Here is a 13823-nt window from a genome sequence, read left to right as displayed (position 1 = left end):
GCCGAGCGGAGCCCCCGGACTGCCCTCATTCTCATTGATGCCATAACTAGAATGACCTGGGGTTCCACACCCTGAGGGGATAAGCCGGCCACCCACTGCAGTTCCACGAACGCACATCCTGGGATCCTTTGGGGCCAGACCCCCTCCCAATGGCAGTGCCGCCATGCCTGTATCCTCCTGACCCAATTCCCAAAGCCTCAGCTGCCAGCTCTCCTCCCTCTAGCGTGGCGCAGCTGAGAGGTCATCTTCCAGCTGGAGCCCCTCCTTATCCACCTTTCTCTGGGTGGTCTCCCCCACGCAAATGTACGGCCGTGGGGGCAGGGACCCCCCTTTTCACTCCCAGTGCCGTTTGCCACACAGTGGGGCTCAGCAAATGCTTTGTCCCCCGTCTGGCCCAATGCCTCTTTGGGAATGGCTTGTAAGCTAGGTGCTTTTTCCAATATAAGAAAACTTTATTTGAAAATGTTGGCACCGTTCTTGGCTTGACGGCCATACAAAAAACCGGCAGCCAGACCTGTTTGCTGCCTCCTAATCTACTAACGGAAACTAAAACTAAAACTAAAAAGGTAGGCTGAAGCCACATGACAATATATTCCTACAGAAGAGTTCCCATTTAGTGCAGGATGTTCAGGCTCATGGCCATCTCCCACAATAATAAGGGCCTGACTGGATCACAGACGTTTTCCTTCTGTGCCAACAAGCATGTCCATGTTTCAAGAATTCCAAGTTGGCTTCCCTGGCAGGGAGGCCGTGGCCATCTTGCAGGTGCGCTTGATTTGGGTCTTCTTACTGTGATGAGCTCAACTCTGGAGGGTTCTCAGCCCCTTGTCAAATTGTTTCCAAGTCACCAAGAGCTCCAACACCTTCTTCTTGGCATTCTGCAATCAAACCAGAGGAGCCCCTTTCACACCCTCCGTTATCCTCAGCAGTGTGCTTTCCTGATCAGGGCTCAGCATGGGTTTGCCTTCTTACAATGCAGAAGCCATGGTCACCGGGCACACATTATAGGCTATCTTAAAATCATCTAGGACCACAAACAAACCTGAGTATCGCCTCCCATTGGAGTACTGGGGCAGTTTTCTCATTTAAAGCTAGCCTGGAGTTATGTTCCAGAGACCCCCAGATAGGTGAACATCCACGAAGCAGCCACATTCTATTTATTTTATTATTTATAGATATTTGTAAGGCGTTGTAAAGCCTCGCCACTCTCCTATAAACCTTTTCCACACCCTTACAAACACTTCATAGGCTCTTACACACTTTCTGAATGTATGGGCACAGGGCGGGAGAGCAAACAGACGCTGCTACAGTCTCTGAGCCCATCAGCGCCCAGGATATGGAACACAGCACTGGGGTTGGTCACCTTTCATTCCCTCAGCCAATAGTTTGCCATGTACAATCTCACACTGGCAAGCATGTGCTAGTGGGAGTGGCATACTGCATTTCCATTGTGTATAGTTCAGTATTCATTCATCAAATCCCACAATATAGTGAAAACTCCACAATACAGAATTAGACATTTTTTTAACCCACGATACAGTGAAGCCATGATAAGTGAACGGCAATATAACGAGGGATGACTGTATTCTTGAATCTGACAGATTTTCAAATGAACTAATCATTCAGTAAAGTTTCTGTGAGAATGTAGCCAGGATACAGCCACATCTGAAGAGTTACATAATGAAGCAGTATGTGCAACTAGACTTTAAGGATATTTATCACTTATTACAGCACTTGTCATTAGCCAGTTGAAAAGTAAATAGTTTGTCATAACTAGCTATTCATCTTTGTCAGTTGGTTATGGAGCTAAAAATAAAATATGAATTTCCATCTCTCCCAAGAGAGCCAATGAAATTCTACTATTTTCCATTAATATTTTGGACAAGCAAGCATTTTCACTTTATTTTTGTTTTACATTAAAATGCAGAAATAAATGCCACGTGGAATCAGATTTAAGACCATGTTTGGCAACTAGGTGGCACCGTAGTGGATAGAGTACTGGCCCTAGAGTCAGAACAATGAGAGTTCAAACCCAGTCTAAGATATATACTAGCTGTATCTTGAGCGCCATTGCCTGGGAAATTTAGTTCTTTCCTTGGGGAATTTAGGGTACTGAAACAGAATTGAAACATTTTAGAAGCAAAGTGACAGGCTTGATGCAGATTACAAACACAGACTACAATCCTCTATCATCTGTATAAATATATGCCTTTTTAAACATTCCTGAAAATGCAAGGAAAATTTCACCCTGAACACATTGTCAAGGTATTAAATTTTTCTTCTCCCTTTAACACGTATACATTTCTACTATTAAGTTTTAATGAATTTTAATTATCTTCTCTTACAAAAAGTAACAAAGACATGGGCTTCTGCATTCTTGGGGGTAAAAGCCCCATCTTTGAAGAATACATTCTTGGACTACTTTAGCCACTGGAATTCCTGAGCATTTAAAGGAAAAACAGGTTTACTTTTCAGTCCTACAGAAAGGAGAATCTTAGACTATTCAGAAATGAATCAACCGCAAGAGGTAAATATCATAAGCCTCCTTCATGGCCATGGTGGTGTTGTTTTTACAATCAAAGCTCTTTTAAGAAAAAACCTAAAACTAAAGGTATTAGTCTAATTTTACCCAGAAAAACAAATTTAGTAAATGAATGAGAATTTTGTCAGGCAGAAAAATCCAAATGGCACCACCAATGAGGAATATTTTCTGAAGGAGGAAGGGAAGTGGAATGGCATTTCTGTGTCACTGAGGGTTGTTGTATCCATCATGGGCCATCACATACTGCCCAGTTCATCAAAGAGTTATCACCACCAACAGTTGTGTTGGTTCCTGAAGGTTCCAGCTACCCAGCTGTGTGCACAGCATGGCCTTCTTACCTTGGTCAGCAAAGTGTCCCAGCCCTAATCTGGTACTGAAAGGAAAAAAATACTAGGAATGGTCTGGTCAGTTTTGACCCAAAATTCTGTGGAGTTTAAACATCTGCCTCCTGATGGGCTCTGACCACATGACATACACAAATACAAAAGAGGAGGAAGAAAAGAATACTAAGAACAAAGCAAAAATACGTCTAAAGTCCTTGACGAAAAACCCTGAACAGACTTTGTCCGGTTTTTTCTTTTCAAATTCAAACATGGAAAAATTGAATATGAAAATAATTCTATAAACTCAGAGTATTACTGTATCTCTGGATTTAGTTAAAATTAGCTGAGGGTAGCTTGGGCATCAAGATCATCTGTAAACTTTGAAAAGCCAAGTGTTTAAGCGGTTAGCAGTCCCCCAAAGGGAAGGGTTCTGAAAACAAGGGGATGAAGATGATGAATGAGCCCGATGCTCTTCTTCAGCAAGGACAGTACACAAGACGGGTGCCCCTCAGGGTCATCATCTCGATGCATGAATCATTAGCATCAGCTCTCTAAAGTTAAAGATACCAGTCTCCTTTGACATTTGGAGTTCCTACTTACTCATTGTTTCATTCAATCTCTTCTCACTCCTTTAGGACTAAATGCTACATTCTGAAATGAAAAGATAAGCATTATAAAACACACATAATTTCAAACAACATACACCCTGCAAGTTAACAAAGATGACAAAAGCAGAGACAATGAGAATTGGAGTTGCTGTGGGAAGACAAGCACACTAACACACTATTGGTGAGGTTCTGCATTGGTCCAAGCTAGATGGATTTCAATTTGTTTTTTTGTTTTGTTTTGTTTTGTTTTAACCCTTAACTTCTGTGTATTGTCTCATAGGTGGAAGAGTGGTAAGGGTGGGCCATGGGGGTCAAGTGACTTGCCCAGGGTCACACAGCCGGGAAGTGTCTGAGGCCAGATTTGAATCCAGGACCTCCCGTCTCTAGGCCTGACTCTCAATCCACTGAGCTACCCAGCTGCCCCCTGGATTTCAATTTGATATGATCCAAGAATACTATCTACACCAGGCATATTCTGTGACCCAGTGGTTCCACTGCTGGAGGGATGGGTCTGTGTGTATGTGCATGTGTGTATGTATGTGTATACACACACACTCCCCAAAATATTCATCACGAGACTCTTCCTGGCAGCAAAAAACAGAAGCAAAGTGGGTATCCATCAATTGAGATTGGCTGAAAAAATTGGGCTCAATGAATATAAATAGGATCCTTGTGAGGCATGCAGAGGAAGGTGGGAACATTTGGGTGACATAAGTCAGCTGGAGGCTAGCAGAACTGAGCCCTTACGCTGAACCCCATGAATGAGAACTCCACCAAGAAGCTCACTGCCCAGAGCAAGGGCCACAAGCCCTGACCTCACTTCTCCCCATAGAGGGCAGAGGGCTGCATTTTCGCTCTCTCCTTCTTCTGAGTCACAAGGGATAGTTCAACATAAGGAAGCAGACTTTTTTCCCCCAGAAGTAACAATCAGGTAAAGACAAAAGACATCAATAAAATACAATTTTTTCGACAAAGTTACAATTCATTATTACCTGCTCATCTTTACCTCAAACACAACTGTGCTAGGGGCTAAAATATGCGGTCTGTTGCTTCCTGTGAGAATTCTAGAGTTACCCTCTGTGGGCATTCTTTAAAGCATGCCTGACTTTGCCCCAGTTTTGGAGAGCACCTCACCTTAATGGGAATCCACATGGGCTCCATCTGGGACATGTACAGAGCAGCAGCCTGCCCCAGCAAAAGATGATCCCTGGGCCATGCTCCGCCTCTCACCTGATTCTATAGTGACGTGACACACTTCCTCCCAGGAATAGTTCGCCAAGTTCACAGGCTGGGTCACCCAAGGGTGCTGTGTCACCAAGTCCAAGGTCGAGCGCTTTTCTGGTTCGGGGTGCAGTAGGCCACAGAGAAGGTTCAAAAGCTCTAGGAAGGACAGAAGAGGATCACACTCAGAGCAAGGTTCTACCAGCAGAAAGCAAGACTTTCTGGAGGCCTCTGAGCCCTGTCCCATTTCTTAGAATGTCACTGATGCTGCAGGACTTAGTGGGTGCAGTGCAGGAGAGTCAGTGGCTGACCTGGAGAGGGTGATGAGCCATATTTATGAGCTGGGGCTGCAAAGGGCTGAGTCTGGGTCCCCCCCAACCCACCCTTCTATTTTGGACAATGCAGCAAGGGACGGTTTCTTTTGGGCTTCAAAAGATGAGCGATCTCCCTAGAATAGCCCTGTTTGCCTTTAGTCACCTATTCCAGACCCATCATCTATTAGCTGATCAAGGGCCTTCTCGTAGCCGTAGGCATCTCTTTGGCCTGCATAAGCTCCTGGACAGAGTGTCCCATATGTGTATCACCCTTTGTATAAGCATGACAAGACAGTTTCTTTAGACCTGTTGGGATGGCAGATAATGCTAACTAATAGTCATAGGCTCAGGCTTTATTTGTATTTAATAGCTATTTTGGACTGACCCACAGTATCTTCACTATCATGTTATAATAGAATTGCTTTTACAAAACTAGACTGGGAAGCCCCAAGGGGCACTTGATAGTTCAAGCCAAGTCATAGGTGATGAACAAGTATGTATTCACCCTCTTCTCTTTCCCTTTCCCTTTGTGACATGTTTCCATTTTATCTCCTCCTGGCCTTCATATTTCTACAGAGAACAACACTAATCTCGAAGCTCTGTCCTCTTGCAGAAGGAACTTTAGCACCTCAATTAGAATAAAAGCACTTCGGGGGTTGGGGGGAGGTGGTGGCTGCTCCTAAGACTTGATGCCCAGGACTGCACATGGCCTTTCAAGTGTTCCACACACCCAAGATTTGTCCGAAACAGGCCTTTCCCAGACAGCTAAAGGAAGATGACCCATCTCACAGACTTCTTGTTCTTATTCTTATCCTTCTCAATTGAGGTCCTATTTTTAAGTTTCTCACGGACAAAGAAAATGGCAGCAACTAAATCCTAAAGAGTCACTTCAGGTTGGTAACATGAGACATATTAGGAAAAGACTTTCCCCCAAAAAAGCCAGGGATCAAACTCAGCTAATGGTTTTATGGAACCTCCCAATGTGGAAGAAAGCCTAGAGAGAATGATGCCTCTATCAAAAATTAGCAAAGAATTGTAGTGCTGGCCTCTAAGGGTATCTTGGTAAATTATTTTCTTTTAAACTCTTACTTACCTTCCATCTTGAAATCAATACTGTGTATTGGCTCCAAGGCAGAAGAGCGGTAAAGGCTAGATAATAGGGGTTAAGTGACTTGCCTGGGGCCACACAGCCAGGAAGTGTCTGAGGCTAAATTTGAACCCATGATTTCCCATCTCTAGACCTGGCTCTCTATCACTGAGCCACCAAGTTACCCACTTGGTTAATTATTTTTTGAGGACCACAATTCCTCAAGAAGAAGAAAAAGTGATGGACCACTCAAGAAGAAAGAAAATGGCAACATGGAAGCTTCTAAAGGATACATCACAACAAGACTAAAATGCACTTACCAGAGGAGACCAAAAAGGGAGGGTTCAGTATTGCCTCCAGGGCTTCCTCCAGTTCATTGAAAGGATTCTCTTCAAACATTAAAGTATAGAGGGTTACCCCAAGGGCCCACATCTCCAGCTCTGGGCCAGTGTAGCTGTTCAGAAATAAGAGAGCAGTAGGGTCAGACACCTTCCAGCCCTTTGCAAAGCACCTGTCCCCAACAACTGATTCCACTCTTCAGTCTATAGACCCTCCCCTAGCAGGCGCACCCAAGGAAGCTACCTGTGGAGCCCTAGCTACCAGCTATTACCTTCTGAACAACAAGAAGACACCATTGAGACCGGACCTTCAGAGGAATTAAAGAGGTCCTTCTGAGCCCAGGGCTTCCCCCCACCCTCCCCACCACCAGATTAATTCATACCGTTTAGAGGTAGCAAACATCAATAAAGAAGCTATTATGTCCATAGGAAAGACAAATGCTTCTATTTAGGGGGAAATAGTCTGTCTTTAAGGTACCCCACTCTGCCACCATACTGTTGTTAAAAGAAAGTAACTATTTTACCAAAAGATGGATGTTATTCGGGGGAAATATGAGGTCTTAAGTGAAGAGACCCAGAGTTCAGAGCAGGGCCTGTTCTAGCAAAGGACTTCTGGGCAATATCTCATGAGTATTTTTGGACAGAGCTTTCTAAAAAGAAGTTTATGATATCAAGATGAGGTAGTTTTCACGCACTGATAATGGATTCAGTCTCACCACCTGTAAATCCATCATGATCTGCATAACAGACCCAAAATTCAAGGATGAGCCAATACTGCCAAACCTCCTCTCAGGATCTCAAGAGATGACTGAGCCCTGATTAGCCCTAACTCCAAGTCCTAGAAGATCACCTCATGCCTTCTGGGCTCTCACAGCCCCTTCACCAGAGCCTCCCATCCATTTGTCCCTTGGTTGGTGAACTGCACCAGGCAGGCATAGGAGGTGCATTTTGGACATTCTGGAAATAGCTGGAATCTTCAATGTGACTCCTCTACGTTAATCTAACTTACTGGCTGGCCAGATCATTACTACTTTATCTTCTAAATGAACAAACAGATGTCATTCTAGGGGCCAGGACAATTATTCCTTCTTTCATTTTGCATTCTCTCCATTTCTCTTATAAATCCAGTTTCAGAAACAAGAAATCAAACATCAAGTCCCTTTCATAATAATGGATCTGGGGGCTACTCCCACCTTTGCCCCCTCCTCATCCTAACAGAAGTACAACTCAGAGCCATTTTCGTAGCAGGCCACAGCCTGGGGACAGACCCAAGAATAAGCCCCGCCACTGTGGAGTACATACGCGTGGCCCATGAGAACTTCCGGGGAGCAGTACTCGATGGTGCCACAGAAAGTGTAGAAATATTTGCCAGGTTCCATGTAAACAGCAGAGCCAAAGTCCACCAGCTTAATCGTGAAGTCCTCCCCAATGATGATGTTCTCATCCTTTATGTCTCTATGGGTGATGTTTTTTGACCGAAGATATACCACTGCTGCCACCACCTAAAAATTAGAGTTGGAGCAGTCAATCTACAGGAAATCACATCCACTCTATTACCCAGGCAGCAGAAGGGGTCATGATGCCTGGGGAGACCAGGAGCATGCTGGTGGTGGCGGTAACAGTGTCTGACCTCATCCCTGCTCCACACCAGCCGTGGCTCATGGAGGATGGGACAGCAGAGTCACCATAAGCTCTTCTCCCAGGATGTACCTCCTGCCATTTTCTGAACTTGAACTAGCAATGAAATGGGAAGAAAATCAGGAAGGTGTGAGTGTGTTTTAAATGAACTCATGTTTGAATTAGAAGACTAAAAAGCCACAAGGCAAGCTATAGAGGCACTTGAGAAAATCCCAAATCTTCATTTTTTATTTTCAAAACTCTAAGTAATAAAGACCAAGAATTCCCTCAAAATGCAGGATCCACTTCAGGAGTATGGAAACTCTTTCTTTGAGGACATGAACACACATGTACACATACATATAATCAAAAGTCTCTCTGGATGGTGTCTTTGGGGAATCATTTGGCTAGTTGATATCCTTTTGCCATGTGAACATATCTCTCTTGTAATGGGGGAAAAGAGAATTTTAGGAGACAAATGTTTTTTATGGTTTTTCCTTTCCCCGAAGACCTCGAACCTTCACTGAGATCAAGGTCCCTTCACTTTCCTAACACTACCGTTAAGAAATGGGGAGCCTCGATTTGCAAGAACTTTTTCCTTCATGTCTTCAGGATGATGAAAGGACTCGAGCTGAGCGTGACCAATAGCACATGTGGCGCTTTCAGATGGGCCTGCTCACCCTAGGTGCCATTACTGGTCATGACAAATCAAACACTATATATACACTCTCTTATGACTATGCCAAAATTTGTGGAAGCACCAAATATTTTAGAGTTGGACAAAACCTCTCAAATCATCCACTCTAACTTGTATCACAAAGAATCCCCTCCAAAATCTGAGCAGTATGTGGTTTCCTGCCTTTGTGTGAAGACCTAGGAAGGAGGCACCTCTTTATCCTAAGAGAGACCTGCCTCTTTTAAAGTAGCTCTCTAAAGGTTAAAAACCTTTTCCTGATACCAAGCCCAAAGTTGTCTCTCCTGAAGTGAAGAGGCATGAGTTCCTATGACACTCCTTCCAATGTGTGAAGCATTTCTCATGTCCCCAGAGCTTCTCTTCTCCAGTTCATCCAGCTCTTCCTCATTTGGGATGAACTCAAGCCTTTTCATGGCGTCAAGAGTCCCTTTCTAGAAAGTCTCTAGTAATAGCCTTCTAAAAGCCTGCCACCCAAAATCAAACACAATACTTCATAGACATAGAGCTAGAAGAATATTTAGAGATCATCTGGTGTCACTATCTCATTTTAGAGATGAGGAAACTGAGGAACAAAAAAGGGAAGAGACTTGCTTAAGGTCCCATGGATAGTAAAGAACAGAACTAACATACACACACCTGCCACCTGCTGGGTCCAGACTCAGGGTTCTTGGTTGTCTCCTCCTTAGAGCTCTTTCCATTACATCTTCAGTGGCTACTAGTTTATCTCAACCCAGCCAGTCAAACAGTCCAGTTTTTTCCATATAAACCTTAACCCCTATCTTGTGCTTAGAGGATTCTTTTTTTTAATTTCCTTTTTTTAATTTTTTCCATGGTTACACGATTCTTGTTGTCTCCCTCCCCTCTTCTCTCTCCCCTGCCAGAGTTGACAAGCAATTTCACTGGGTTATACATATATTATCACTCAAATCCTATTTCCAAAGTATTCGTTTGTGTAATAATCTTTTTTTTTTAAACCCTTACCTTCAGTAAATATTGTGTATTGGCTCCAAGACAGAGAAGTGTTAAGAGCTAGGCAATGGGGGTTAAGTGACTTGCTCAGGGTCACACAGCTGGCAAGTGTCTGAGGCCAGATTTGAACCTAGGACCTTCCATCTCTAGGCCTGGCTCTCAATCCACTGAGCCATCCGGTTGCCCCTAGAGTAATCTTTTAAAACCAAAACCCCCAATCATATTCTCTTACAAATAAGCGATAAATCATGTTTTCTTCTGGATTTCTACTCCCACAGTCTTAGATGATTTTTCAAACACAGGTACAGGACTTTATATGTCCCTCTATGGAATTTCATCTTATTACATTCAGTCTGTGGCTCTAACCTGTCCAGCCTGACTTCATCATCCCCCAGGTTAGTGATTCCTCCTAGATTGGGCCTATTCACACAATTAATAAGCATGGCCATCTACGCCTTTATCTAATGCACTGATAAAATGTGTTCCATAGTACAGATCCAAGCCCGATTGTTCAAACTAACCAGTCCAGCCCAAGACTAGGGCTTTTAGAAGCCTTTTATCCTGGGAAATGTCTTCAACAGAGCCTCTATTTACAAAGGAGATCCTAAGAAAGCAGCATTCATCACTGTTAAGGACAAGGTAGGGTACAACTTTTCAAGTAGAATCCACTTTCCAGGGTAACCAGACAGATCTCATCCAAAAGTAAGTTAGGAAAAAGAAAGACAACAACTGGAAATCATGGCTGGACATCAATCATCTTCATAAACATTCAAGGCAAAACAAGGGGCATCTCAGACACATAGGAAGTGAATTAAGGAGAAAGAAATATCACCTTTGGATGGTATTTGGAGGCCCCAAAGCATCAGTTCACTATGGTGCCAATTAACAAGAAGGCCAGGGGAAGGGCGAAAGGAGGAGCTCTATGATCTCCATCGTCTTTTCCAGATTCTATTCTGTCTATTCTAGGAATCCTGATTCTAAATCTGCATGCTTATTAATGCCTCCTCCAGACAGCTAGAAGCTAACTAGATACAGAAGCAGCTAATAGAGTAGAAAAATCATGACATCTGGTTCAAGTCCCAGCTTTGCCACCTGGCCAAGTCCCCCACCTTTGTGAGCCCTCATTCCTCATCTGAAAAATCTGCTACGGTGCCCCACATGTTATACAGGTGAATTAATGAAGACAGGCCTGGAGTACCCAGACACATAAGGACTAGAATGGAGCCCCACCTTGTTCCTGTCAGGCTCTCTCACTCTGCATCCCATTCTAGAAGGAGTGTTATAAGATGCTGGGAAAAGGGTGGTGATGGAGCTTTATGTTTGGACTGATCTGAATTTATTTGTCTATCAAAGAGTAGTACATGTATTTTAGACCCTGTTATAACTTTCATCTTCTATAACTGAAGCTCTCAGTCCTTTTTCTTGGATTGTTCTCAATTGTGCTAGGACTACAATGGATATTTGTGTTGATAATGTGTATACATATACACACACATATAATTATCAACTGTTAAAAATGATTCACTATGCACTGAAGGGTAAAATCCATTCTGTTTTTCCAATTCATTGCCTTTTTTAACTTATCCAAAAACCAGAAGATTAACTCGTACTTATGAGGCTAGTGAACTTCCTGGTCCAGTATTATTACAGATAAACATTAAAAATAGTAATTGATTGACTCATGACGAAAAATGCCCTCCACAGCATAGAAGGAACTGTCCAAGTCTGAATGTGGGTCGAAGCATACCACGCTTCACTTTATTTCCTCCCTGAGTTTTTTGTTGTATGTGCACTCTGTCTTTCACAACATGAGGCCTGTGGAAATATGTATTGTATGACAAGTCTGGTATAACCTATATTAAATTATTTACTGACTTAGGGAGGGGGGATGTGAGGAAATTGGAACATAAAAAGTCAGAAAACAAATTTAAAAATTGTTTCTATGTGTAATCAAAAAATTAAAATAAAACAAAAACAGTAATTGACTGATCCTACACCATTCCCCCTCCCTTAGATAGCATAAGCAATCGAAAATGGTCTCTGCCTTCCAGGCCATGTCTACACCCACATGTGGCCACTGATGCCCACCCCTTGGCATGATTTAGTCCAATTCTCACTTGTCTAAATATATAGCTCGCCAGGGGCTCGTCCAGACTAGGATGGTTGTCAATGAATGAGAAGAGATCCATGCCAGATCCATGTTTCTCCATCACTAACTGGAAAAATCCTTCATTTTCAAACACGTCCACCACCTGAAAAGAGAAGAATGAGATCATTTCTGTAACTCTTGCTCGTTTTACAGTCTATCTGAACCGAGAATGCATTTCACTATTCCATTTCCAACAAATGAGTAAAGGGAAATCCGTGTGGATGCTTCCAAGCCAGAGTTAATAATCACATACCTTAATGATGTTGGGATGATTGAGCTGGGAGAGAATGGCAATCTCTTGAGTCACTTTTCCCAGTTTGGGATCTGTCACCCAGCAGTCTTCCAACACCTTCTCCTTCTTAATAAATTTGACCACAACCTAGGCCAAAAGAGAGAATGAGAAGAGCATCAAGTGTTTTCCTCTCCTCCTTCATCCCTGCTGTTCCAAAGTCTATAAGCACTAGTCAGCAGCAAAGCAGTATTGTATTCTGTTATTTTTCAAACTACAAGTTTTTAACTTTTTTTTTTATCTTTATCTTCCATTTCAGAATCAATACTAAGTATTGATTCCAAGGCAGAAGAGTAGTAAGGGCAAGGTAATGGGAGGTTAAGTGACTTGGCCAGGGTCACACAACTAGGGAGCATCTGAGGCCAGATTTCAACCCAGGAACTCCTGTCTCCCACCCTGGCTCTGTATCCACTGAGCCATCTAACTGTCTCAGCTTTTAACTTTTTATTTATTTCCTAAATCCTTTAAAGTAGTCATTTGAACTTTAAAGTCACAGATATGTGTGTGTATATGTATTGCAATACATACATAGATAAATATAATATACATGTGTACAAAGATCAGCAAAACAAATCTGTGTACCTTCACCAAAAGGTCTCCATATCTCTATCTGCCTCTCGAGGGAAAAATACTTCATCACCATTTAAAATCTATCGGGCAGCTAGGTGGCACAGTGGACAGAGCTCCAGACCTGAAGAAGGTTCACATCTGGCCTCAGATGCTCCCTAGCCATGTGACCCCGGACAAATCACTTAACCCCCATTGCCTCGCTCTTGCCCTTCTGTTTTAGAATTGTGACTAAGACAGAAAGTAAAGGATTAAAAAATAAATTAAAAAATAAAGCATAGCCACCCTATTATGTTTATAAAACACTCCTAAAGTTTTCAGCTAATTTTTCAAGTCGTTAAGTCCTTCACACTTGCCCCTCTTCACTATACATCAGCCCATACATCAGGGGCTGGTCCTGCTGACTTGGTCAGCCAGGAGCCGGCCCTTCTCGTGGCCCTCTGCTGGTGACCCAGACTTCTCCTCCATTGTCTTTTCATCCAAGCCACCCAGGTGGGAAATCAGTAGGTCCCTGGGGAGAGCATCCCATCCCCACATCAGCAGTTCCCAAGCCGAGAGCCACCCATCCCGGAGACAGGGATGCTCCCCAAGCACGTCCTGCTGCCGACTGCCCAGGCCTCTGAGGAGACAAAGAGGCTGTCCCGAGCCCGTCTCCGCCTTCGTCCCCAACCTCCCTCTCTCTCTCGGCCTCATCCTGGCACACAAACCATCGCGGGAGACATAGGAGCCACGTTTATGTCCTGAGAAGGGACAGCAGGCAGAGAAGCCCATCATCTACCCCAGGGGTCCGCCGAGAGGGTCCTCACCTCCTTGTTGTCTTCCTTACTCTTGGCGATCCAGACGAAGCCGAAGGCGCCACTGCCGATGGGCCTGACGGTGATGTAATGCTTTGAGTATTCTCCATCGTAAGCCTTCAGTCCTAAATCTTTACTCTGAAAGAATTCGTCGATGTTTTCTTTTTGTTTTCTAAACTGGAGCAGGATGAGACAGAAGCCCACAAAGACAGATGATGAGCTGGGCAAGGCCTGGCCAGCCCCACCCCAAAAGGGGCATCGAGTAATCCATTCTCTGAAGCCTCCTCTGCCCTGAGAGCCTCAGCATGTTT

The 13823-nt window shown here is 43.7% G+C and overlaps 1 protein-coding gene across 1 annotated transcript in view; it reads right to left on the bottom strand.

Annotated features, from left to right (window-relative positions):
• Positions 1-776: 776 nt before the first annotated feature.
• The window catches only part of PASK (PAS domain containing serine/threonine kinase), a 53128-nt gene continuing 40081 nt past the window's right edge, over positions 777-13823 (bottom strand). The window contains exons 11-18 of the mRNA XM_044667673.1: positions 13525-13689; positions 12116-12241; positions 11831-11965; positions 7736-7935; positions 6416-6549; positions 4704-4853; positions 3466-3516; positions 777-878 (exon numbers count right to left, since the gene is read on the bottom strand). Coding sequence (XP_044523608.1) covers positions 3503-3516; positions 4704-4853; positions 6416-6549; positions 7736-7935; positions 11831-11965; positions 12116-12241; positions 13525-13689 — 924 coding nt within the window. The 3' untranslated portion in view covers positions 777-878; positions 3466-3502. The remainder of the gene's footprint in view (positions 879-3465; positions 3517-4703; positions 4854-6415; positions 6550-7735; positions 7936-11830; positions 11966-12115; positions 12242-13524; positions 13690-13823) is intronic.

This window comes from Gracilinanus agilis, chromosome 3, assembly GCF_016433145.1.
Source record: "Gracilinanus agilis isolate LMUSP501 chromosome 3, AgileGrace, whole genome shotgun sequence".
NCBI lineage: Eukaryota > Metazoa > Chordata > Mammalia > Didelphimorphia > Didelphidae > Gracilinanus > Gracilinanus agilis.
Note: the sequence above shows the minus strand (reverse complement) of the source record. Positions and strands in the feature narration are given on the sequence as shown.